This window comes from Odontesthes bonariensis, chromosome 13, assembly GCF_027942865.1.
Source record: "Odontesthes bonariensis isolate fOdoBon6 chromosome 13, fOdoBon6.hap1, whole genome shotgun sequence".
NCBI lineage: Eukaryota > Metazoa > Chordata > Actinopteri > Atheriniformes > Atherinopsidae > Odontesthes > Odontesthes bonariensis.
Genome location: NC_134518.1, coordinates 10,867,394 through 10,895,167, shown reverse-complemented (window position 1 = coordinate 10,895,167; position 27,774 = coordinate 10,867,394). Strand labels below are relative to the sequence as shown.

At 41.2% G+C, this 27,774-nt stretch overlaps 1 protein-coding gene across 2 annotated transcripts in view; it reads right to left on the bottom strand.

Moving 5' to 3' along the window:
- pigg (phosphatidylinositol glycan anchor biosynthesis class G (EMM blood group)) overlaps positions 1–27,774 on the bottom strand; it is a 75,613-nt gene that overhangs the window by 6,026 nt on the left and 41,813 nt on the right. For both annotated transcript variants that reach the window (XM_075480937.1, XM_075480936.1), the window contains 4 exons: positions 24,407–24,810; positions 21,500–21,691; positions 6,230–6,539; positions 1,479–1,642 (listed from right to left, as the gene is read on the bottom strand). In XM_075480937.1, coding sequence (XP_075337052.1) covers positions 1,479–1,642; positions 6,230–6,539; positions 21,500–21,691; positions 24,407–24,810 — 1,070 coding nt within the window. The remainder of the gene's footprint in view (positions 1–1,478; positions 1,643–6,229; positions 6,540–21,499; positions 21,692–24,406; positions 24,811–27,774) is intronic.

The window sequence follows — 27,774 nt, the reverse complement described above, 5'->3', positions numbered from 1 at the left end:
TACAGGAATTACTTTAAGCAGATAAAAACACCAACTATGCATATGTACTTCACAAAACCCAAAGTATCACAAAGCAAAGTATCCCTATAAGCCAACTCCTTTTATACAAAGAGTATTTCTCTCCACGGTAACCGAGCAGGTGTTGCCCAGCCGCAGACCTCATCACTCACGTTGCTTATTGGCTGCTTTCACACACGTACTGCAACCGAGCTACTGACCTCTCTCCAGCTGAGGTCTCTCGCTGTTTTCGTTCATCTTTGAAACGCTGCAAGCAACTCTCCATGTTACCACAAGAAAAACAAATGAACTTAATGTTCAGGTGCACCCACACCGTCTCACCCGCAGAGAGGATTCGGCCTGCACAAGTACAAAAAAGAAGCAAGCAGCACTTGTAAAGTAAATGTAATAGAGATGAGGGGGAACGTCTGCACTTGCACGGACAATATAAGAAAAGTGAAGTTGAATTGCGTCATAACACAAAGACATTTCTTCCAGCAAACCATTTCAAAATATCGTTACTTTGCTGCTTTTTCAGCTGAAGTGTTTCTGCACTAAAGCTTTTCACCCACGCTCTTGGATGATGAAGGTTTGTTCATGATCGTTCGTAAAGACCAAGCACATTTCAAAGCTTTATAAATTCTCTGACTCCTCGAACGTTGTCCCAGAGATCAGCAGCCATTAAGAAGCTTCCTGACACTCTGAAAGTGAAAATAATTGATGACCGCAAAGCACAAGAAAGCTATATAAATACAGCAATGCACCGCCAAGTGGTTGTTTTCTCAGTTCATAGTCTGATTAAAATATAGACTTAACAGATGTGGTAGAGGTCAGGTAGAGGTCCGAAAGACCAATAAAACCGTCAGAGAGAAGTGCTTACAGCATAAAAAAAAAAAAAAAAGGATAATAAAAACTCCTGCCTGACAGCAGAAGACCTTCCGGAACATTAAGCTCTGAAGTGGACCTCGATCCAACGTCATCTGAAGAAAACTTTTTCCTGGTTCCTTACCACAAAATCTATTGTCGGAAGTTTGCAAATCAACATCTGGGCTTGTTTTACGCATCTTAGAAACAGTCAGACTTTCTTGAAAACAATTATCCAGCTGTCAATCATTCTTTGGAGGTGTGTCTCAGCCGGTGGCTCAGGGACTGGATCATGTAAAAACCCACAAACATACCCAAAAATCCACACACGGCAAAAGCTTTGCCATGACCTTCAGTTCCCGGACATGAAAATATGGGAATAAGTCTCAAACAGCACTGCATGAAGGGCAGTGGGTGGAATGGGTGAACAATCTCACAGAACCAGAAGACTTTTGGGTGAAAATTTCCAAAACAACAGCTGAAAGACTTCACTTAAAAAGTGTTGACAAACCGTCGAAGGGGATGCTAATGAGGGTGAAAGCTGACCATCCAAATTTTTTCAAATCTAAGTGTAACAATTATGTTAAAAGTAAAGAAATGGCTAAACCGACACTCACCTGTCTCTCTCTGAGCTTAGGTAGCAGACAAGATGACACGCCCAAAGCAGGGGGCCTGCATAAGTGCTGAGGGCTGTTAAGAAGATGGCAGGGGCTTCAACGTAGCTTTCCAGTCCAACGAAGCCCACTGAAATGTCGATGGTTGCTATGTTATTCGAGTTGCCCTGCAAGCACACAAAGATTGACTTTTTTTTTTTTTTTTTTAGAATTGCAAAGGGAGCACAAATAACTATACAATATAGACAAAGATCATTTATTTGAGGTTGTGCTGACTTCCCAGCAGCCCAGCTGTTTGTGTCTTCAGTCTCTGACCAGAGGAGCACACACACCTGACATCCTTGAACTGGAGTTTGAGCCACTCGGGCTCACTGTGCATTTGTACATGTGGCGGCAAGTACATGTTTACTTGACCAAACTTTCAAGTATATAAAATATCCCTAAAGTAAGGTTAGAATATTCACACAGGGAAATCAGAAAAAAGACAAAAAACAAACACTAAAGTTATACCAAACTTCAAAATGGCTTATTTACAAGAGTTCATTTGGGTCTACTGAACAAATTCAATCTCATTGCTCATGGCAAGTGATAATCACTTTTTAAGGTAAACACAAGAAACTTGTGCTAAAGAAAGAAAAAAAGAAAAAATGGACCAGACTCAGTGAATAATTCCCTATACTCCCTATATAGATCAGTGAGCAGTGCTGACCCATGTCATTGGGGTCATCAGGTGGGAACCTCCTTTAATCAGTCTTACATCTAGTTGGGCCCACGACACCTTCAGGAGGCTAGACAATGACCACTGGCGTCCCAGAGTCACCCCTTTCCACAGCCACAATCTACCTCAGCCTCTCACCAACTGCATACCAGTCACAGCGGGGTGGGGATGCAAACCCTGGTTCGGGTAGGGGGTTAAAATCTGTTCAGTAGGCTGTTGCATATTGGCTCCGCCCCATTCAAGCACACTCAGCAGAGGTCAAACAAACCTCTCGCTGAAAGTGAAAGCGCACGCAGCTCTGATCAGCGAGGAAGAAAATGCTAACAGCTGGTTCCATTTAAAACAAACACGGGAAATATCAGTCAGGAGGTTGGAGGCTGAGCAGGGGGATTTTTTCTGCTTGATTTCTTGCTGAAATCCTGCTGAGATGTTTCAAATGTCATTCTGCACAGACGACAACGTCAACATTTGGAAAAAAAAAGTTTACTTTGTGATAAACATGTAAAGAAAAAAAAAACAACATATCCCATAAGAGCTGACAGACAGTGGGGCTGGTTGATTCCAATACTTGAAGGTGTACATCCAAAGTTTGACTCAACTCATGTGGCAACGTTTGTAGAAGCTAGCTCATTTGAGAATAATAAACACCTCCTTGCTATCTGACCGATCATCTGGTTTTAAGATGGCGACGAGGCCAGAAACAAGTCCACAATCCGACAAGTCTGGTGCTTCATTCACTCCGATTGATCCAAACTGTTAGATGCAGAGAGCCAAACGCTCTCCTGTGAGAAGTTTAATTCATCGCCTGATAGGTTTTCACTCTGAGGTTACCTGGAATATGTCCAATAACTCCCATGCTCTTGAGTGTTTGGTTGCCAGGAAACAAGAGCACTTTGAAAACAAGGGACAAAAACTACAATGAAACTTCTAAAAACACAGCGGAGAAAAGGCAACCATGTTCCCAGAATCCATTAAAGATTCCCAGTTCAGATGAACTGGAATTAAGTGCGACTGAACTCGGTGATTAGATTTTAATTGAGCATAAGTTAGATCATTCTACATGACACTACGTTTTGTTTCAGAGTAGAAGACTTAAGTCCCACGTGTTGCGCCTTCATACATCTATTGTGGTTACAGCTGCTCGAGAAGGTTATTACTCAAAGGTCTGTAATTACACGCCTGGACGCCTAGACAGAAAATTGTCTGGTGGCGGTCAATTCCCGAGCCCATCACAACATTAATGACCCGAGGGTGATGAAAGTTAATAAATTTTTAGCGACGTGGAAATTTCTGTGAACAACAACGCACAGCTGCCGAGCAAATATCTGCTGTAGGTGGGGGTTAAATTAAAAAGAAGGTAACACATCTGCCTTCCAGGTGGATTTATGACTTGCAACACCATAACACATCCAGTGGAAGCAGCTAGTCAAGCTGGTCTCTGTGGCGCTGTAGGGAAAGAGTGATGCAATTCCTGTCAAAACCGACTCCTTAAACTTCCTTTTGTGTAAGGGAAGCGCACAGCTGCACACACATCTGTCCCCTCAGGCAACAGCACAAACTAGCGCTGGCTTGACCATTGTTTTAAACGGAAGGAATCATCTTATGGATTTACAACAAAATAAATTTTGAACAACAGTTTAATTTCAGCGGATGTGGAGAAGTCAGATGCAGTGTTCAAGAAAGGCCGTGTGAGTTGCTCTGAAGAGAGACTTAAGACAGTTTCTCTCAAAAGAATTTGTCGCTAAAATCAAGGGCGGTCATGCACCTTTTTTCATTTTCGGTACATCAAACCAAGAAACCCAAAGAGCAGCAGCCCGTTAATATTACACGCAAATTGATACCATTTCTCTGTATTGTCATATCACTTGTATTTTGTTTTCTCATTTGTGTGTCCTCTGAAAAGGAGGCCTGAGCTCACAAACTAATCGAATGCCACTTCGGTTAAGTGCTTATTGCATGTCGGAACCTGCACACGTATAAACCAGGGCAAGAAAGGCTGTTCAAAGGAAAAACATTGTGCCTGCACCTTCTTGTCACAACATCTAGAAAGCTAAGTGTACATTTGGTTCTGTCAAACAACTGATGGAACCACCATAAAAACCTACCTGGAAAAAAAAAAAAAAAAATTTTTTAATTTAAATTCAGCTAATTCTTTCCCTCAGATGAAGTGGAGGAAAAAAAACGAGGCAATCACTTCACCGAGGAAAGAAATGATGGGATCGTCATCGCAAAAAAGGTCATAGTTAGTACTCTGTTGCATTTACTGTAGAAGTAATGACTGCCATCGTCCCTGGTCCTTTACCTGACATCAACCCCACATCAATGGAAATTTGGTCGTGTTCCTCAGACAGTCATCTTCACACGTTTAAATGGACCTGCACCAAAAGAGAAGTTCCGGCATCATCTCTTCTCCAGTGCAGATAGGCGATTCGTTTCTGAACATCACTTTCATCCAACGTCCACTGTCCATGACAGCTTCTTCTCAGTCCTCAGTTTTCTTCTGTTTAGACGTTAGTGATGGTTTACGTTCGGTTTTTTTCTGGAGGTCAAACACTCTTTCTGCTCATTTGTTTTTCATTTTTTTTGTTGTGCATTTCCTATTTTCAGACATATTGCTTTGAGTTTTCTGTTCTGACGGTTTGACATCTTCCTCGGTCGACCCGGATGTTTCCTCTTCTTAGAAACTTCCTATTTTGTTTGTAATTGCTCCAATTTGTGGGGACAGCTGACTGGGAACAACTAACATCTTCTGCCCTGCTTTGAGGTGAATTACCCTCTAAGAGGAGCTTGATAATTCTTTCCACTGTTTCTACTGGCAGCTCAGGCTGTGTTTCCTGCCAGTCAGTCAGGTCATTACTTCTTTCACCTGTAGATTAATTTGCATATTTAGACTTGTGCAGGTATTTCTGTTAGAAATGCAGATTACATGGTGTTTCTATATTTTCCTCATGACTTAGTGACTCCATCATTTTTCTCTTACTTCATCAAGAAAAAAAGAAGCTACTTAGAAAAAATAGCAAACAAACAAATTCACCCAATAAATATATATATTTTTTTTGGTCATATCTGCGTTTTCATAAAAAAAAAACTGAATGAGCACCTTCCTGGTGTGGTGATTTTTAGCTATGTGAAACTGAGGCATTAATCAGTCAAGTAATGAAAATGAAATGTGTTTTATGAGGTGGTGTAAGGCACAGACAGAAGAAAAACTACTGAAAAAGTAACAAGCGATTGGCTCTGTGAGTCGAGAGTAAAAGAATAGATGTACAGATGGATCATGGAATGTTGATGGTTTTCTTAAACTGCCTTCAGGAGCCTAAAGCAGCGTATGAGCCCATCTTGTGTGAGATTTTAAAGCCTTTTAAGGCCATTACACGTTGTATTACGTATCACATGCAAGGACAGACACTGCAGTGTACTTTACTAAACTCCGTTCCTATATAGAAGTCTCAAGACGTGTTTATTTTCTTTTTGAATAGGTAAACGGAGCAAATACGGCTGTAAAATGTCACCAGATTCGAATTCAGCAAAACAAATAAAACAGAAAAAGTGTGTGGATTTCAAATTTCAATTTTTTTTTAAAGTCCATTGTTATTTTTCTGACCTCCCTCCAACTACAATGGACTACCAGTCAGCCTTCTTCAGACTGGCTGTTCACAACTGTTTATCTAATTTGGGGCCAGTTTGATGGGAAAACACTGGAGTGTGACACACATGCTCAGCCTGCATAGGATCTATACTAACTCAGATTCTTCTGGAGAAACCAGCTTCTGATTAATCAGCAGAATCTCATCTTTTATCGACTGCTTCATCGCAGGCCGCCTGAATCCTCCAGTTAGGGTTCCCTTCCAACACAGAAAGTACTGGGAAGTGGCAATAGTCGCTAACTTTAGACCTGGGAGAAAATGTCATGTTGAGGCTTAGAAGAAATGATTTGTTTTCAGTTGGCTCTAATCAACAGCATTCATCTAGATATCTCCACATTCCAAGCACTGGAATTTTAAAATAAATCTTTTACCACACTATCGTTGCTTACCTGAAAGTAAAAGAAGGCTTGACCAAACCAGTAGTGCATGATGGTGGTCTGAGCTGCATCATAGTGGAGCTTCTTCCAGATGAACTGAGCCATAAGTGTCTGGATCAAGAGGCAGCAGCAGAGGACTGGCAGGTTGTGGGCACGAAACAAGAGTGAAACCAACAAAACCAAGCCGCTGTAAATCTCCCACAATCCCCTGCTCTTCAGCTTGGCATCTGCTGTGATGATTTGGGACCTCAGGAGGTCCTTGGTGCCCGTGAAGAGGATGCCCAAAACAAAGACGTAAACAAAGCGTGCCTCCACCGTTCCCCTGAAAGAGAAAGATCACACCGTTTCATTTCTCCAGCTACGGTAACAGGATACAGCCAGTATTGATTTGTTCCAACTAAACGTTCCAATCAATATTGGAGTAACTGTGCTAGGCGACTCTGGGATGTGGACTGGAAGCCTTGCTTTTACGTGCGCTTGTGTTTTAAAATAAAAGAATATTCAGAAGTATGTTTGGGGACACGAAGCACAGAATTGAATCCAGGCTTTATTTACAGAGATAAAAGAAAATATGCTTGGCAAAAAGTACTAATCAGAATCCAAACAATGCAAGTAAATCAAATGCGGGAAACCTCAAAGCCCCTAAAAAACATCTTTGTGAAGAAGATGGAAATGAACTACCTGAATAGAATGATAATCAAACAGATTGATAAGCATACTTTGGTGAAAACAGAAAATCTGAATTCATCAACAAACAAACAAGCCAGTGAAGTACTACACTGCTTTAGTTAGAACAGCCTTTCAAAATTCACAACTTTAACTCATTTCATCATCCTGAAATATGAGCAGTCCTCATATTTCTGTGTCTAACAGCCCCTCCTTCATTCAGTAAGCAGTATGTCAATGTAGCATTAATATTTAAAGCCCGGAGACAGGAAGACCGAGTGCATTGCCGGAGGAAAACAGACTGTCTCACACCCATCACTTTGTCTGTCGAGGTTTCCGTGTTGATATAACTTTGAGGAATGAGGAATTTCAATATTCTAAGTACATTTAGGGTCATGTGATATTTCATCAACATTGTGCAACAATGACAGTGGCTTAGATGTTTCACAAAGGGTTCCGGTTTCGTCTTTAATGACAGTGAAAGGTCTCAACTCGCATTCATTGCTGAGGCTGTCACAGTTACAGGTCTGCTTTCCCTTCTGGCAATAACAGGCTCGACTCTTTTCAACTGTTTCAACACACTGCTGCATGCAACACACAGAACAATCACACAACGGCGGCCGAAACATGTAGCCTTTCACTTTTTCACCATCGCTCTCCTCGTTTAGATGCCGTCCCCTCCAGTGCAGAAGCTTCCACAGCAGCTGTGTCCGTTTCTACCCATTTTCTCCTCCATCTTCTCACTTTTCACTCTGCAAGATCAATCTTCCAGCCTGGGACTTCTCTCAGTCTCTGGCCTGGCTATCAGATCCTCCTTCCAGACGTTTTGGTTCTGCCTCTCTGTCCTCCGGGGCATTCATTCTCTGCTCCCGTCTTCCTCCACCTTGTGTGCACGTTGCCCTTGCCTCGTTCTGTGTGTTTGCTTCCCTCCCCGAGTTTCTTTCTCCACCCCAGGTTGTCGTTTGGGAAGTTTTTCCTGAATCAAGGGGCCCCGAGTATAGAGGGTACCACATGCTGTATAAACTGTTTTATTATACTGGCATAAACATAGCAGCCATGTTTATTTTTATGTCTATATGTGTGCAGACGTGAAGATTTAGGTGTAATATGTTGTCTCTATGTCTGATAAACTGTAAAGCCCTTTGGGGAAATCTTTTTGGATTGTTTGTAAGTGGTCTTTTACTTGAACGTATTTACTTTAATAAATATGAACATACTTGGCATCCATCTAAAAACTAAGGTGTAGCTGTACTGCCAAAAATTAAACTTCAAAATTTCACCTTGCATTCAGTTTTAGCATTCTTTAATAAAACTAATGCCGTTCACTGTATAGTGGCTATCAATACAGTCTGATGCAGTCCCCTTAAAAGCCAAGTGTGTTAGTGTGTGTATTGCAGCTCACGCTCAATTTTTGAAAAGTAACTAGTGTTGAATGTAGCAACGTGTTGGATCAACTGAGGCTACTTTGCATTGACAAGGGATGCCAGATCAGCCCTGTTAGTTGGAGACCTTCACCCGTCTGCCCTGCTCAGCAGCTGCCGTCTGACCAGATTAATATGAACTGCACACATGAGTTCACATTCTCAGTCCTCCTACATGTAAATATAGCTGAAATGAAAACACAGACCTTGTTTGTGTGAAATGTACAAGATGATTATAAAATCAGTGACTGCTGCACAGCTAAATATGTGGGCCTGAACTGGTGGCATTTCAGTCACCGTTTCGGACATAAAAACAAATGAACAAGAACGGCTTCTTTAGGATTTTAGCTGTATCAGAGTGCGGCATATTCTGATACAGTTGCATCCTCGCATTCACACGGATGAATACCAGCACCATACAAAGCAGCAACAGCACTCCTTATAGCAGGACAACAGTGGACTTTGTAAAAACTACAAAGAGCGTTCAACCAGCCTCTAAACTCACCAGATATCTGCTGAGATCTGAGGGAAGCATGTCCAATCCACAAAGACCCCACCCTACAAACCCACAGAGAAAAAGGCTCGATTGGCATCACCTTGGTAGCAGACGCTGCAGGACATCCTCAGATGTTCTCGGTCTATGTTCTGTAATTGGTCAGAGCTTTTCTGGAGGCATGAGTAGGACCTACTCAGCACCAGGCAGGTGTAATGTTATTATAATCATAATATTATGGCTGATTGGGGTTTTAGTTAGATTTCAACAGAAACTGTACATAGCAACTGCCGTGAAGGTAGAGTTTACTTGTGGGCTGTTTTAGCAGGTGGTGCTAAAATGTTTGACATTTTTATTGTAAATAAATAAGGGAAAATTGGAGCTCTGCAGTAAATGAGCTGTTTGTTTCTGGTTCTGTTAGCTTGTTTTAAAGCAGTCCAGATATATTTGGCCACCGACATAATTCCTTTAATTTTAGCTGTTAACCAAAGCACATTTAAGTACCAGTTATATAATGAATGTGGGCTCAAAGGGCAGACTCTCAGCTTTAATTTGAGGGCATTCACATCCAAATGGCAGGAAAGGATTATAAATTAAAGCTCTGTAATATGTAGATCCATCTTTTTCGGGAAAATGTAAATGTAATTGGATAATTGATTCAAAAGCTGTTTAAATGCACATGGATCGGCTTTTCCTCCATATAACTTGGTCAATTTAGCAAGTAAAATGGTCGGGGGTTGATTCAAAATGCAGCCTTCACATGAGCAAACTCCTGCTTTGGCGATGTTCAGGTAGTGACTGGCAGCAAATAATTCTTCACCGCGTATTAAAATGAACACTTTATCATAGTTTCATGATAGTATTAAGGTGTGGTGAGGACTAAACCCTTCCTGTGATTTGGAAGTGAATACCCAGAATCTGTATTTAAAGCCCACATTCATAAGGTTTTTACATCTTTAATATGCTCTGACAGACAGTGAAGCTAAAACTGCCTTACTGAAGGTAAAAAAAAAAACTAAACACACATTGTTCCACAGACTTTTAAATATCAACTCTCCTGCACACCCACACATACATACAGACATTACGGCAACCGAGTGAACATTTGAGAGAGGGATATGTCAATGAAACACAATCTATACACATCTGAGTGACAACATCTGTGGATGTGTTTGAGTGTTCAAGTTCATTATCCTGTATGGGTGTTTTGACCAGACGGCACACCAGCCCGTGGGGACTTTTGTTACCATGGGGACAACAACTGAGGTGCACTTAGGTGAGTAACCCCCACTGAGATGGTAAAACAAGCTGTCAGTGTGTGTGTGTCACAGTCTCAAAAGGAGCTCTGCAACTTTCCGCCCTTATTAATATCACATTCCAAGATAACACTTCATTTCAAGAGGATACCATCTGAAAACAGATGAAAATGAATGAGGGCATATTCAAAGGCATGGTTGACGAAATAGATATTTTGTAAATTTAATATTTTGTTACTGGTCAACTATTGACACTTTTTTGTTAAAAAAAAAAAAAAAAAAAAAAAGCAAAAGAGGCTTCTGTTGAAAATGTTAGAAAAGGTTGTTCGAAAACAATGTCAGGTTTGAAAGTTTTTGATTAATGCACAGCTCTCTTAAGATCCCACCACAGCATTTCCATCAGGTTGAGGTCTGGACTTTAACTGGACCTTTGTAACATCCTGATTCTTTTCTCTTTCAGACATTCTGTTGTAGATTTGCTGCTACGTTTGGGATCATTGTCCTGTTGATGGCTCCAGCTGTCAGACAGATGGCCTCACATTTGACTTTAGAATACTTTGGTATGCAGAGGAGTTCAATGACTGCAAGGTGTCCAGATCCTATGGCTTCAAAACAAGCCCAAATTCATCAGCTCTCCACCACTGTGCTTGACAGTTGGTATGAGGTGTTTGGATCAGCTTAGTTTTTCACACACCGTTTCAAAATTTTGGCTTGATTATTGTTAAACGAATAATAACATGGTTTAATATGTCATGTGTTGTTCATTTAAAGTGGTATTTACCTAATTCTTGGTAAGGACAAGGGGATTTTTTTTAATTATGTCCTGTTATGTTTATGAATTGGACTTCAATTGGCTTGAATTGTACTGTATTATTGAAGTGCCTTGAGCTGACATTTGTTGCGATTTGGCGCTATATAAATAAAACTGAATTGAATATGTAAAACCTTAGGGTTAAAAAACACGTGACATGTGTCACTTTCGTGTGACAGTATGGCCTGTGGTGTAAAAACAGTAAGTTTGTTCAAATTCTGACGCTATAACAAAGTTAAAACATTTCAATAAGCTCCTCTCTAACCGAAGGGCTTACTCCGCCAGAAATCTACTTTCCAGATATCTACTTTCCAGATATCAATCTAAATCGAGAAAGAGCCCTAAATTGAAACTTTGAAAAGGAAAAGGGCTTCCGATTGTTAAGGCAATTACATTTATTCTAATTTCCATTTCAGACATTCTGCATATGCTCTTATCCAGAGGGGATTCAGTTCAAAGATTCCCCCTCAACAGCTGCCCTTTGATTGAATTATATGTAAAAATTGGGCCCATTTATGAAGAATACGTAAATTTTCCGTGATGCAAGAAAAGAAAACAGGAATTAAAGAGCACAAAGAGCTGCAGCAAGGATTAGCTGGCTTATCATATTTCATAATGGGTGGAGGGGAAAGGACGGGTATTAAGAGGTAATAAGGTTAGGAAACCCACTGAATCTTTATGGCCTGGAGTAAAATGAGACTTAAATGTATTCTGTGCAGACATGAGGAGATGAATGCAGCAATTAAGAATTAAATACTCCACCTGTAGACCATTTTCACAGCAGCCACTTTGACTGTTTGAAGCAAGAAAAGCACAGGTGGAATTAAAACATTAATGACTCGGTCCCATTACGTTTCACCGTTTCAGCCAGCAGACACAGCACAGGGAGCCTCCCTAACTGGCATGCGGCCCCCACTGAAAACATTTTCAAAGTGCAACAGCTCCAAAGCTATTTACGCAATCAGAAAATCATCAGCTCACAAACACGACTTCTCGTCAACAAAACACAATCGCACGGCAAAAAGTAGCAGGATGCAGTCAAAGCTGCAGAAAGGAACTGCAGGATAATCGCCGACCCAGAAGGAGTACGGCAAGCAGTGGACATGTATTATTAATCAGTGTGTTTTATGGAAACCTGTTCCAACAGAGGAAGGGAGCAGAATATCATGCTCTATCCAACACTATTCTTTATTATTCAACACTACCTGAACAGTATGGCAGGGATTGTATTCATTATTATTTTATGCAAAGGAGAGAAAAAAAAAAAGAAGGAAGGAAAACAGGGCTGAATTGGATTTTATGTAAGAACAGTGATGGATGTGAGCTGTTGGGGTTTACAGGATAACTAGTGTGCACGGTGAAAACTTCTCTGCCTTTAAGTACATCCAGCCGGTAGTGCATAAAGGCATTGTTGTGGCTGCTACATCATAACTATGCTTCATGGACGCTACTTGAAGACAGTCTTTCTTTTCATCAACTTTGCCTCTGACAGTCTGCAGGACTAATCCATATCAGCCTGAAATATTAAACATGTTCCCCGACACTGAGGCACGCCAAACTCTGAATACTGAGAGGTATCTCGTTTCCTTTGACATTTTTAAAAAGCAAAAATACAAAAACTTACTTGCTGTTCATATAAATCATTTACCTACAGTTCGTCAAAGACTTATTTTCAAGAGTCCCCTCATTATATCAATTAAAAAGTACTTTGTCGTAACAGACAGATTTTCACTTATCACATTTTTTAAAATTTTCCAGGTTCTACTTAAAGTAGAATCATGCGGGGGGGGGGGGGGGGGGGGGGTGTAGTATTATGCTATGATTTGTATCCAACTCTACAGACAAGCAGTCAGCAACAGGAAGTGCAACAACACCAAAGAAAGATTTCTGCAGGCCCACATCTCCCTTTCCACTCATCCACAGTGGCCCGTAAAAAGAAAAGAGGGGGCATGAAAGTATGTCGGCAGCCAGCATATTAGCTTGGCAAATGGAGTCTTAATAATGCTGCCTTTTTTTATTTTATTTATTTGCTTATCAACAGTGCAGGCTTGCTGGTGGTGGTATGTAAAGTGCCCTGAAGCTGCAATGTAATGGGAGTTTTTTTTTTTAGGAGACTACAAACAAGGATTTAATTTTTTTTTAAGTTATTTGTCGCTCATTCTGTCCATAACCGAATGCCAATGAACAGAATGCCAAGGCCGCAGTCTTAATGGGTTGATGTTTTTTGTCACAATTTCTGATGCATTTAGCCATCCAGTAAAAAGAAAAAGAAGCGTATGTGAATGAGAGCAGCTTTCTAAGTAAATTGGCTGTATTAATTTACACATACGCTTTGCTGCTTTCACAAAAAGTTGAAAATTTGGAGCATGTGCAGCCTGCCTACACCCATTTGAGTCTAGTTACAGATTGGCGACTGAACCATGTATCCCCAGTTGGATTAAATAGGTGTGTTAGTCTTGATTTGATTCCGCTCAGACCAACATCTGTAGAATATTCATTTTACAAGTCCTATTTTGGTCAAAAAGAAGACAATAACTCCATTTCTCTGAAGTCTTGTCAACTTGTTTCCTGCGGCAGTTTACAGGCGAGTGCGAAGCAGTTGGGGGATGAATTAGCAACTCCAGGTCAAAGGACGTGGTTAATCCTTAAATGGTCCGAGTTGGGAATAAGTATCATTAGATCTTGTTCAGGAGTGGGGGCAGTTATGTGCATGCTGTCGTGTTAAAGAGAGATCGAAGCTGAAAGGTGAAGCAGATGATTTAAGTCAATCTAAAGCCCCGTTTCCACTAAGCAGTCCGGTACGGGTCGGTTCAGAATGGTTCGCTTATTTCAGGGTTTCCACAACCACGAAAGTGTACCGGTCCCATGGTACCCGTTACCATTTTTGTAACCCTTCTGCGAGCTGGTGATTGGTCGAGCATATGACGTCATTGCGCAGCGCGACGGATATCTGAAGCACAACCGAGCACAACAACACACCCGCGCCATTTAAAAAAAAAAAAAATGTATGCTTGCAACGGAGTCTGGAGTGCTGAGGAGGTGCAGGCTCTGCTCTCCGTTGTTGGTGAGGAGGCAAGCTTGTGTCGCAGATTATATGGCGTTACGTCTTTACGTAAATCGACGGAGTGACGCTTCGGAACGCACTCCGCCCACCCCTGAGGGTCCCCTTTGTACAGTGGGAACGCAAAGCTGACCGCAAAGCGACCCGACCCGTACCGATACGAAGTGACCCGAATCGTACTGACAGTGGAAACGAGGCTACCAGTAGTCAGGAGCTGTGGGTAGTGACCAGGATGCCATCTGGACATTAGCCACATTCAGACAGAGCAGTTCTAAGAACGTAGTTCTAAGAACGGTCCTCCTCGAATTTCGTTCTGATAACTGTCCTTCCTCAGTGGAACTGTTTCAGTTTGCATTCGCGTGTAAACCGAGTCGGGACCTGATAGAGACTGATGGGACGCAACCGTCTGCCACAGTGACGTGTTACTTTAGCGCTACATTCAACAACAAAACAAAACAAAACCCGCGAAAAGTAAGGAGAGAAGGAAAAAACACCACCAAGAAGCTAATATGCAGAGCGGGGAGGCCACCGTGTTCATGGTCTGCATGATGGTGATATTAATCATGGACGATCACATCGGGCGTCTAACATCGAGGCTGGAAGAGCTCACACAGAGAGTCAGGATCGAGCGCAGGCGATACTTCTTCGTTTCATGAAGGAGAGCAGAGCGCCGCAGACAAAGGAGACGATGTGTAAGTTTAACTTATTAAACTTATTATTAAATGTGTCCGTGTCGTATGAGTAAACATTTCAGCCATTATTCTACCGTTTACGTTGAGCAGATCAGGAACATGAAGAAGCGGAAAGGGGGCGTAGCTGCCAACCACCAAACACCTCCGTCAGATGTGTTCCTATAGAACCCAGAAAAGACCCAGCCTCGGAGAAGGAGCTAAAATGGTTATAGGAACTGAGGGCCGTGGTCCCGAGTTCCTGTATGTCCGAATGCGGGAAAAAACGGCCCCATTCCTGAAAAGGTTATAGGAACTGCCAAAGGTTCCTACAGTGCGAATGCGGCTATTGACAAGGGAAGTTGTTTCGGACATGTCCCACTGGAAGGAGTCCTCAGGGCAGAACTATTAACCACTGGAGAGATCACATCTCTCAGCTGGCTTATGAACGCCTCGGTCATCCTTCTGGAAGAACTGGGATAACTGCTGCCCCAGCAACCCGGATACAAAGCAGAAAATGAATGGACAAACGAATGGCTGAACCCTCTCTCGTGTGCGGTCATTTCACATAGGATGGTTTACATTTCTCGTTGGGAATAATTTAGTTCAGAACAGACCACAGATAAAAGTTTACAGTAAGCTTGGCCTCATTCCAAAACAACAGAGGAGTAAATTTAGTTTCTGTTGGCAGCGGCTGTAAAGACTTGGGGATTTGAGAACTGTTGGGTCGTTTCTACGCAGAGCCACTATCAGATTAATCGGGGGAGACAGGGCATTAAACATTCATTAAAGCAGATAGAGCAGTAACTGTAGCCTGAAAGCATTCATTAATCAATGGATCAAAGTTGATCTTGTTAAGGGAGTCTACATAAAAAATAATAAAAAAAAAAACATTTAAAAAAAAAAAAAAAAAAAAAAAAATTCACTAAAAATAGCATTACTTACACACTGATTGCCTAGTATCATCTTTCATAATAAAAACATCATGAACATTGTGTATTATCAGTATTTTACATTGATCAAAACAACCTATTCTCTCAGTCGGCTTCTTACTGTGAGGGATGTGGCCTCGCACGAACACCATTTTTCACCAAGTTCTGTTTCCATCTACAATCGTTCAGTAGGCTTGAATTGGTGAAGAATAACTGTAAAAATGTGACATCACAAGGTGCAGGCTATAGGTCACACGTGGTTCACTGGCCTAAAAGGGACAATATCATTAATATATATATTTTGATCCACCAATCAAAGGGGAGCGACCTTTGATTCTAAAGTGCTTAACATTTACTGGGTTGTTTGCTTGCAGGCCGCTGTCAATAACCCAAACGTTTATTTTCCAACCTTTAACTTTGATTGTGCTCAGCTGGATTGAGAAGAATTAAGGTTGTTGGGAAAAGGTTAGAAAGAAAAGAAGAGAAAGTTTTGGGCCCTTTAAAGGGATAGTTCGCCTCTTTTGACATGAAGCTGTATGACATCCCATACCAACAATATCGTTTATGAACATTGACTTACCCCCTACTGTGTCCTGTGAGCCGAGTTCCAGCCTCGTTTTGGCGTTGACGAAGGTAGTCCGGCTACTTTGCTGGGGTTTAAAAAATAAAGCGTCTTGCTTCTCAAAACAATATGCGTTCAAAAGAGTAATACATTTGCATCACAAAATCGTTCTCCAGGAAGAAGTCAGACCTCACAATCGCTTGGCGCCATTTTCTCTCCCTTCGTATCACTGCGGGCTGTGTAGACCGTGCAGACCGAATTGCAGACCGAGCAGTCCCCTGCTTCCGAGCAGTAAACACCGTAACAGGTGCGGCTGTCGGCAGGTGGCACCTTCGTCGGACTACCTTCGTCAACGCCAAAACGAGGCTGAAACTCGGCTCACAGTACGCAGTCAATGTTCATAAATGATATTGCTAACATGGGATGTCATACAGCTTCATGTCAAAAGAGGCGAACTATCCCTTTAAGGATCAGGAGAACACCTCAACACTGCATGATGAGAAGTTGCCAATCTAATAAAACTCATCTTATTTGCTGGATTTTTCCAAACGGCGGACAGAAAACAGTACCTTGTCGAGGCTGCAGAAATGTCTGGATTTCATGTTACCTTGGAAACAAGCGCTTGTGCTCCAGCAAGTGTACAAGAAAAGGAAAGACTATTTCCAATCTTCTTAACATGTTTAGTATGTCCCCCTTCATCAATCAACTGTATCGGGCTAACATTTAGAGTAAATAAGCCACAGCCAGAGGAAAGCTTCGGAGCGGACGGCTGAGGATGAGGAGGGCCTGTGCTCTGCTCTTTCTGCGGGATAAAACTGAGCGAGTCGAAGTGACAGCCAGGGTTAAGTAGAGGACTTAAAAACAACAGCTGCAGGAAAGCAGGTAATTACCCACAAGCCACTTGATCAATTCCTGCATTTCTCTTAGCATGTATACCCCCCCCCCCCTTTAGCCTTTTGTTAGATTCTTTTAAAAACAGCCGCCTTATTCCTGAAAAAGCATAGTTATGGAAGACAAAAAGCAAAAGCAATTTCTATGCAATGCTCTCAGCTTTTGAAGATGATCATTCGTTAAATGTTACAACTGAGATTTCTGCAAACACAGAGCTGACTTTGAAACATGGGCATAAAGTGGTCTACCTCCTGGGTAATAAAACAGAATTCTGTGTGTGTGTGTGTGTGTGTGTGTGTGTGTGTGTGTGTGTGTGTGTGTGTGTGGCGAGAGTTCACAGGTGTTTTGAGACAAGTTTGAATACATTTCCATTTTTAAGCAGGATTGGTATGCATGAATATTTTCAAATTGGGGAGCTGCACGACAGTCTCTTTTCTAGATAAAGCCGTCCGGGATAAAATGGGTCATGTTTTGTGCAGGTGTGAGCCACACCAACACAAACATTGTAAACACTTGTTTTGGTTTTTATGTTTGCGAGAACATAGATGCAGGGGAGCGGGACAAAGAGAGAAACTAACTTTCGATGTGGTGTACACAGCTCGCTGCTTTCATGTTGAGCTAATGCAGTTTGTGGCATCTTTCATGTTCCCCTTAACATGTCTTTATCGATTGTTTCTTTTTTTGTTGTCGTTGTTGCAGTCATTGCTCAGTGATCTCTCACTATCCCGTTAAATACGCAGAATACACGGTTGCCCCCTCTGCTCACTTAGTCCGTCGTCTATTTTTAGGTCAATTTCTGAAAATGCAAAGACGAAGTGCGAGTGCAGGAGTGAGGGAGGGAGAAAAGCCAAACAGCTTCTACAGTGACACTAGTCCGAGTGACACTTTGAGCCCTTTAAAGTGACTGTTCTCAACCCCAATAGTCATTTTGAAAGATGCAAAAGAGCAATTAGGCAGCCGGCACAAAGAGAAGGCGAGGAGGGAGCAGGGGAACTGTCAGGGGGCTTTACAGACAGAATACTGACTTAAAAAAGGGGTCGTTATAGGAAAAAAAAAAAAAAAAATCCATTCCTTTTCCATACTTGTGACAGTGTGGAGGAAATAAAGTGGTTGTGTAGTCCATTTTGGACTTTTTATCTAAAAATAACCACAAATTTCACTTTGTTGGGTGTTTAAAAACACAAAAGCAAACAGATGCCACCCATTGAAAAGTTATTTGTGGAAGTGCCACATGGGAACGTACTTTGTCTGCGGTGGGTGGGATGTGTCAAAATAAGAGCCAGAAAGGCCAGGACCCACGGCTTCCGAACAGAACATTGCATTGTAACAAGATGAGCTACGCTGTTCACATCACACGTCAGCGGGTGTAATGTTGCGGCTGACAGGTGTTGCTTCTCCTCACCAGTGGATTACAAGACGGCACCTGTGACGGTCTACGGTGCTGTGAGAAATCCAAAGACTTAAGTTGGTCTACACGAAGAGCTTAGGCCGAGAATTACGCCAGTGTGAACCAAAGCTAAAATAAACCCTAGAGACAGAGCACTGTAATGATCAGTGTGTTGAGATCTCGAGAAAAAGCTGAAGGATTGGGTCAACCTTGTCAATCATGAAGTTCATCAAAAGCAGCCAGAGTCCCCGCGTGGCTTTGTCAGGTGTCTTTGAATAGGTAAGGGCGAGAGGTTGAGCTTTTAATTAGGTGAGCGTGAAGGAAAGACTGCCGAAGAGAACCGAAAAGGTTAGGGAAGGCCAGGTTCTGGTGGTAGAAGAAGGGGAGGTCACGGAATCCAGACAGGAGAGATGTGTGCAATCCTGAGCACTCATTATTTTCTGACGGGGGTTAGTGGCAGATAACTTTGTGAAAAGCTACAGTCTGCAGAATGGAAATTACACTGAGGAGCTGCAAGACTCAATTTCCAATCTTTTTTTTTTTTTTTTTTTAAGGAAAATGACATCTAGTAAATATGATCTGCAAGATGGGAACACATACACACACACACACGCACATATATTAAAAAAACATTTCCTCAAGAATGTAAACGCAGTTTTAAAGCCCAAATTAAAATGAATCGTTATTCAGGCTGAGTTCTAGCACACACAAAATACCCTAAATACAGTGGACACTGAAGGGCTGGCAACAGATGAATTGAATTATCATCTAGTGTGGAAAATTAACATGATTATGCACCCAGTATGTTTGATGGTGTAGGAGGGAGGATTCATACTGGAGGGTCAAATCAGAGGGCATCTGTAGGATCCGATTTATCTTTTAATAATATAGCCTTTGATGAGCTCGACTGATAGGGAATGACGAGGTACAGTGGTCTACTCCACTCGTGTGACAGATGCTTCTTCTTCTGGAGTTGGTATGAGTTGCATTTACTGCTGCTGCTAAGATCGACTTATTCCAAGAGCACGACCACCTCCAAGTGAGATGTGGCTGATTCAAGCGCGAGCCGAAATCGATTACGTCCTTTAATTTCTTACACTTTGCACTTGATGTTTTCTCCTATCCACACAAGTTAGTCAAAGACAAGACATAATCATGGATGCTATAAAAAAAATCTCATCTTAACCAGGCCTTCAAATTTGGTCAAAATAACCCTCATAAATAATAAATAATATTACACATATAACATTTATGTCAATATTTCATTACACCTCATGATTTAGTAGGTTGTTGAACCACCTTTAGCAGCAAAAACTTGGAAGTAATGATTTACTATAGGACATAATTAATCTCACAATGTTGTGGAAGAATGTTGGTCCACAGCATTGCTTCAGCTCATTAAGGTTTCAGGCATTAATTAATGTAGAGCTTTTTTAAGGCATTTCAATCATGCTGAGGTCTGAACTTTGACTGGGTCATTGTAACATCTTGATTATTTTCTTTTTGTTTGGGATCATTGTCCTGTTTTATGACCCAGTTTCAGCCAAGCTCCAGCTGTCAGACAGACGGCCTCACATCTGACTAGAATACTTTGATATACAGAGGAGTTCATGGTGGACACAATGACTGCAACGTGTCCTGGTCCTGTGGCTGTGGAACAAGCCCAGATCATCAGCCCTCCACCACCGTGCAAGACAGTTGATATGAGATGTTTATGCTGATATGCTGTGTTTGGATGAGTTTTTCACACACAATGTTGGCTTGATTTTTGTTACACCAACAATGACATGTCATGTCATGTGTTGTTCATTAAAGGTGGTATTTACTTAATTCTTGCTAAGGACCAGGTGGTTTTGCTAACTATGTGCTGATATGTAAAACCTTTGGGTTAAAAAAGGCTGACACATGACAGTATGGCCTGTGGTGTAAAAACAGTAAGTCTGTTCAAATTCTGACGCTATAACAAAGCTCCTCTCTAACCGAAGGGCTTACTCCACTGTTAATGCTGACACGTTGTGCTTGGTTTTGAATTTGTCCTCCAACTATACTGTTGTGAACTTTTTTACTTAACATGCTAACCTGGGCCTGTAGAATCTGAGATTTAGCTCGTGGGAATATCTCCCTCTGGGTAGATTAGCAGCTGTTTTGAATGTTTTCAGCTTGTGAATAATCTTTCTCTCTGTGGAATGATGGACTCTAAATACTTAGAAATGCTCTTAAAACTTTTCCCAGACTGATGGCCAGCCACAATAGCTTCTCTGAGATGGCTGCTGATGTCTTTCCTCCTTGGTACTGTGTTAACACACACCTGAATGCTCCAGACCAGCAAATGGACATAAGTTCAGCTTTAATTTGAGGTGCTCACACTTACTGAGGATCAATTAATCAGGTGAATTTGATTAGCAGCCCCTGGCTGATGAGCTACTTCCTCTCTTAATTCCCATGGAAGCGGTCAGTCTGTACTTTATTTTACACACACCGATTCTCCATTTGGGCCTAGTTTTAGTTACATAAATGACACTATGTGTCACTACTTTTGAATTACCCATAATGTGGAATGAATAAAGTATTTTTCTATTCTATTTCTATGTTTTTATTCAAGGTAAACACAAGAAACTTGTGCTAAATAAAATGTAATTTACTTTAAATGTATGTAATAAGTAATGTGCTTTGTTTTTCCATTTGAGGTTTTATTCAAGTTATTCTAAGAACTGGTATATGTTTTCATGTTATTATGTCCTGATATTTACAGTTTAAAGAGTCAAAAGGTGTACTTTAATTTTCACATGCGCTTATATGTATGAAAAAAATAATAGCAATAAATAGTTTTGAGATAGTTTTGGTCAGAGCCAAATTGGTCAATACAAAAAAAAAAAAAAAAAAAAAAATCATCAAACCATATGCTTTTAAATAAACGGAATAAAATTACCGCTATCCTCACAGCTCTAATTAGGCTACGTGAAATGAATTCATCAGTTAATGATGAGTTTGTCCCAGATGACACATGCATCACAGCCTGCATCTCCATCGCAGTGCAACACCTCTGCACTTTAAATCAGGTTGCTGTCAGGAGACAGACATTTGCCAACTGTTAAAGTGAATTGAAGCAAGCTCTGGGGGTTTGGAAAACCTACCTGGATGTAGATCGACCAGAGTGCTGCCAGGGAAACGAGACATTGTCGACAGCCGCTCTGTAGCTGTAGACGCCCAAAAGTCCGAGGGCCAGGGCCACCTTGGAGACCCACGAGCACCATCTTTGAACCAGGAAGTAGATAAGAACCAAGCAGAAAGCAGACAGCAGGGAGAGTACCATCTTGTGTTCTGAGCTGGAAAAAGACAGACAAAAAAAAAAAAAAAAACAATCATGGGGTGCATAGAAAAACAAAAAAAAAACAAACAAAAAAAAAACGTGCCCAAATAAATATTCTAACAGTTTTTTAACATGCTTGTGTACGCTGTTGACAAGTTTTTAATGCATTTACACCTCAGCGTGGGATGAACAAAAATGAACGAAGTTATTTTGGTTTTTTTAACAGATCAAACGAAAATTCTTGAACATTGAAGTGGAGTAGATATTGAGCGGGGGAACTATCTGATGAGATAAAACACTGTCAGCCATATCCTGCAGCATCGCTTTAAACTTTAAAAAACAGATTTCCATTGCACTGGACTTAAAGGTGTACAGCCTGAAATTATGCCACGCTGAACACAGAGAAAATAATAAGACCTCAAAGGAGGGGAAGCTGTGTATTAACCATTAGCTGGATCAGACAGCAGTGGAAGTTGGGTACTTTGGGACAAGATGAGCCATTATGCTACCTAGAGCTCATTATCAAAGCAACAGGCAGTGCAGGTAGGAAAGAAAGGGCAACACTGGGCTGAGAAAAGGTCAGTATCCACATCTCTATTCTACAATGTGATGCATGTTCAAGAACAAACTATAATCCCCTGCCCTGTGCTGTTGTTGGAATATTAATAACTGTGAGCAGTCACAGTTTTACAGAGAAATCACAGTTTCCCCATCTTCCCTTCAAGAAATGCCAAGTGGACGGTCCTGTCAGCTTCTCAGACGGAGAAACAGATATAAAAGGTTTCGGTGTCAACATATACTATATCACAATGTGAGCCTTCCTTAAAGTGTCTGCGCTGACTGAATAATTGCAGAGCCTGTTACTATGATGCATAAAACCAGTTCTATACGCATTTCAGTAAACCGCTTTAATCGTGTCTAAAACGGTGTGTGATATCACGTGTTCCATTGCTTTCTATTTTTCCCAGGGAGCAAAAATAACCAGTTCCATTGATCTGTTACACTGATGAGTGGGTGGACTGGGAAACAATCTCTGACTGAAAATACCGTCTTGGAGAAATGTGCGCCTCTGCTTTATGATGATGAATTTATCCCCAAGTCATTGTTGAACTTCTGTCCTTCAACAATGAAAGAAGCCAATTCAATTTTACAGTGTTCCAACATGGCTTCTTTATTTTTTGAAGCATGTTGATTACAATCCAACAACACAAAACTGGTGGTAAGGTTTAAACTGTATTTTCTCTTGAGTAATGAGAGAAGAGGGAATTGAATCGGCGCGCTCAAAGCGACTTCAGACTTACGCATACAATGAAGCGTCAAAAAGTTTAAGATGAACTCGATCTTCAGCACAACCGCTTTATTTATCTTTATCTTTTGTGTTGCCTAATGGAAAACTAAAGCAATGAACACAGCACTCCATCATATTACCATTCAGTAAGACACCTTAACAATCAGACTGCATCAAATTCTGACCAACCAAGCTGCGGCTGTCAAACATTTTTCTATTGTTTTCCGGCAGAGCTAAACATGAATTTGGTAGACGTGGGCAAGCCTGATAGCATCACAGGCTTTCTGAAGTTTAAGATGCTGAAATTTAAATTCTAAGAATCACAAAATAATTAGATGATGGTGTAAAATGAAGAACGATGCTTCCAGCTCATTGTTTATGATACAGCCTAAAACATTACTCCCCCCCCCCCCCCATTTTTTTGTATTTTTTTGGCTTTTTATGCCATTATTGGATAGGACAGAGAGGGGGGGAACAACATGCAGCAAAGGGCCGTCCGATGCGGGACTCGAACCGGGGCCAGCTGCAGCGAGGACTATAGCCTACATGGGGCACCTGCTCAACCCACTACGCCACAGACCACCCCTAAAACATTACTTTTTGTGGCTGTCATGTGTGAGATAAAATTAGGGACAACTTCATAACACCGGTGATTCGTTAGCAGCTAAAGAGGCAGGCAGCTTCCTCGGGAGCGGATGGAAACTAAAATTGGGATATTGAAAGAATCAATAGTGACCTAAATAAAAAGGGTGAAAGGAAACACAACCAGTGAAACAGGGAGTAATTTGCAAACAAAGTCACCGATACAGCTTAATATGGTAATATTGGGCATTTACAGCTTGATACGCTGCCCTCACATGGATAGTAGTACATTTCGTTCATGTTGTCAACAGAGAGATTTCCCCCTGTTTGACCTGCCGACCCTGCATATGACATCATCAGCCCACTTGTTGCCAAGCCACAAACACATCATCCCGACCCATCCTAGGTGATCTTTTCACGGATAAGTTTCAACTCATCACCAACAGTATGTCAACAGTCATAAGAGCTTGAATGAGGGCAACTGGACTTCTCTTTGGATCTTAAAGGCGTTTCACCTCCCATCTGAAAGGCTTCTTCAGTTTCAAGATCCAAGAAGAAGTCCAGTTGTCCTTATTCAAGCTCTTATGATTACCATGACCTGGATGACTGAGATTCTTGACCAACAGTATGTCAACAGGTTTATTTCTAATTTTATTTATAGTTGTTATTGTTATTCTACTTCCCTATGAGAATTAATAAAGTAGGATTCCATTCAATTTAATTCATGTATAAAACGTTTTAAAATTATTGCTTCTTTCATATGTTTAGTGATTCGATGTGGAAATACCATTCAATACTTTCACTTAGTTTTGTCCAGCACATTCTTAAATATTCATATCATAGAAGACTGGTATAGCTAACCTGTTCAGCCAATGCCCAACATCAGGAAGATGAGCCCATTGAATTCCTGTTTGGTTGAGGGAGCGCAGCAGTCTGCAGCAAACCAGAGTGAAGGGGGGCGTGGCTAAAGCTAGCCACTTCTCTGAGTAAATGTCGGATTTGGAGCGAGCAAAGGGATGACCGTCTTTGGAAGGGAGGATAAGTTCATCTTCATCTCCAGAGCCCCTCTGCTCTCTGAAGTACTTGCGGCAAACATCCTGGAAAACTGTGAGGCAGAGTGTATTGAGCAGGAAGTACCACGTTTGATGCTCCTCCTCTACAAAACTGCTGGCCGCCAAGCTGAGTGTGTGGCCGATGGTGCCCGCCAGAAGCAAAACGTCCAACTCTGACAGCGACCACTCACTGCCAATGCTGCTCAGTGGGGACTATGGAAGAGAGGAAAAAAACAACATAGAGCTGGTTGAGTCTTAAGTCAAAGGTAGATTTCTGCCAGATTTTGCAGACAATATTGCACCATTTTGATAAAGATGAATCAACAATCGCCTGAGATTATTCTATCTGCAGTCAAAAGTGAATATGTATTAGATGATAACTAACAGCCAATCTCAAAGTGAGTTTTCTACACTTGTCATCTGTTAAATTCAAGAAATGCACTTTAGATCTGTTGCAAGAAGCTCACGTAATCACACAGACTTGGCTCCAAACTCAGCCTATTTTCACCCCGCCCACCTATATACTTTGCCATTATTGTCACCAGGATAGGTAGCTGGATCAAACTACTGCATATATGATTCATGCCAATATTAAATACTGAAAACCTGATCCGATAACACTCATTAAATGACCCATTTTCTTCACAATAGAACTGTCCAATTCTGAACCACTTACACCTGCTCCACTCATGCATATAGAAAGACTGGGCCAACTGAAGCAGAAGATATGCCCCTTTTTCATTTTTTTCCACCTCTTTGTATCGCCTTGCTACTGCAGACAGTGACCATGAGCTCTCATTCACAAATTGCTGCCTGCGTTTTACGGATGCCTCCATCCCATCTTTAAGATTAGTGTCTTTCCACCTGCATGCTTGTATGCAAATCATTTAATTCTATGGAATGTCAGTTCAAATAGAGTTCAGCCAACCTCTTAGCTCAACAGCCATTTTTCAGCCCAACAAGCAGCAGACATGCATATTAGCCTGCGTTTACTTCGATGACAGAGAGGCTGAGTTGTTACATACTCTACCTGCAGGCTACAGCGCCAGGCTCACTATGGGACTGAGCCGTTTGACAGATTTTCCTTTCAAAATCCAAAATAATACCTGCCAGCATATCCATGTTTACTTATACAACACAAAGGGTGATTAAATACTTAGGTCTGGTACTTATATCCAAAACAAAAAGGGCAAAAGGAAAAGAAACGGCTCAAATGGGGCACATTCAGGATGAAAAACATTTTCATGAATGAACAAAATGTAGATCGTTCTTTTTATAAAATCCTCTTCAGTCACAATGTCTATTCCAAAGTTTTGATGAATGGCTCCATGGTTCAAAACCCCAAAAATATACTTTCTCTGTTCTCAAACTACTTCGGAGTCAAAACAGGCCTTTAATAAGTTTGTGCATTTATTCGAAGTGCAAGACTCCTGCAATCAAAGAGGGGAATCACGTTCTGTTTGCCGACAACTTGTTTTCAGTTAAAACATGTCGCGACCTAAGTGCCCCCTGCTTTGGTTCCCGGCTCCTCCGGTAATTGGCAAATTGCTAAATCTGTGGAGGAAAAATTCCTGTTTTCCCCCTTGCCAAGTAAGCGTTTTGCAATGTTTCAAAGCGGATTGGAATAAATATCAAAATTACAAATAATTTAGAAGGAAAAAAAAAAAAGGAGGGAACATTTACACATAATTAACCATTTAAAAAAAATGCTTGAACACTACAAATTCAATTTCTGACTCCATCTAGTCATTCAATTCCACACAATAATTAAGATTGAGATTGAGATACTGTAAAAGGGAAGGCATCACTGACACATACAGTACTGTGCAAAAGTCTTAAGTTGCTTCTTTCAATTTTGCCCCACAGAAACCAGACTTTTTTCACATCTTTTGAAGTGTTCTTGAACAACTGTTTTCCAGGCTTTGTGCTGATCTTTTCTGAAGTTTTCTCTTTATGCATCTGGCTGCCTATTTTTTTTTCTCACTCCAGTCCTTGCACCTGACAATTTTCAAAGATATGTGTATTTTGTTTGTTATTCCACTGAGCAAGCCTCAAAACAATCTACAGCAGATGAACAGTAACTGAAAGTGATGTCCTTAAGAAATCCAAGTCAGACTTGACTTCTCCATTTCCATTTGCACGTTTCGATAAATTGCTGAACCCATTTCCTGTTTTTCTGGCAATATACAAAGAAATGAGGGGTGGCTCGAGACTTTTGCACTGCACTATACAACCATCTAATCATTTGAATGAACACCTTTCTGGGGGTAAAAAAAAAATGTTCTGCTTGCCCTCGATCCCTCCGCCTCTTTTGACACATTTTATTACGTCCCAACTCTTAGAAATGTTGGACGGCTGAATTGATTGATGAGATTGATTCAGATGCAACTTGTGTGACACAAACATTCTCGCCTCCACTGACAATTGAATCAAAGTGAGTCAGTCTGGCCAGTGAGCACCAAACGGATCAATACATTGGCCTTTCTTATAAAAGCTGAAGTAGCTTAATTTTTCAAAAGAGCTATTTTAGATAGCATACTCGTGCTCAGGAAACTTCGGTTTATACTTAACTTTTTACCGCACTGCATACATCATACAAGTAATACCAGCTGAACTTACATTGCTTATTTGAAATTAATGTAGTAATGTAACACCCTTTCATGATCAAAAGACAACAAGGTTTCCCATCTGAACAGGTTAGGTCAGCTGAGGCTACTTTTGCTTTCTACTGGTCCAAAACAAGAAAGAGCCCTAATAAAGTCTTTGAATTATCACATATCAGTACCAAAATCAGTTTCAAACTTTTGCTTCAAGTCCATAAGTTCCCCCCTGTGTCAGAACCAGCTCATATTCATGTCACGGTTTCATTGTATGAAACATTAATGTTTTGGGATTCAGCAGCCGGCAAAGAGACGGGAAAAAGTTATAGCCAATGAAACATGTAATCATCTGTAAAGAGCAGACTGTTTTTTATTTATTTCAAACAAGCCAGAATAATCCATGAGCTCCACACGTTTCGTGGATTAGCTGTTTCCCTCCGTTTGGAAGTCTCTGTGTGAAACAGAGCTAACCAGCTTCTGGGTCAATCCTTATATTAATCAAACAGATGCGAGTACTGTAGTATTGATTTTCTTATGTACCTCTGAACCTAAGGCTCTTCTGTTGACTCGAGAAGTG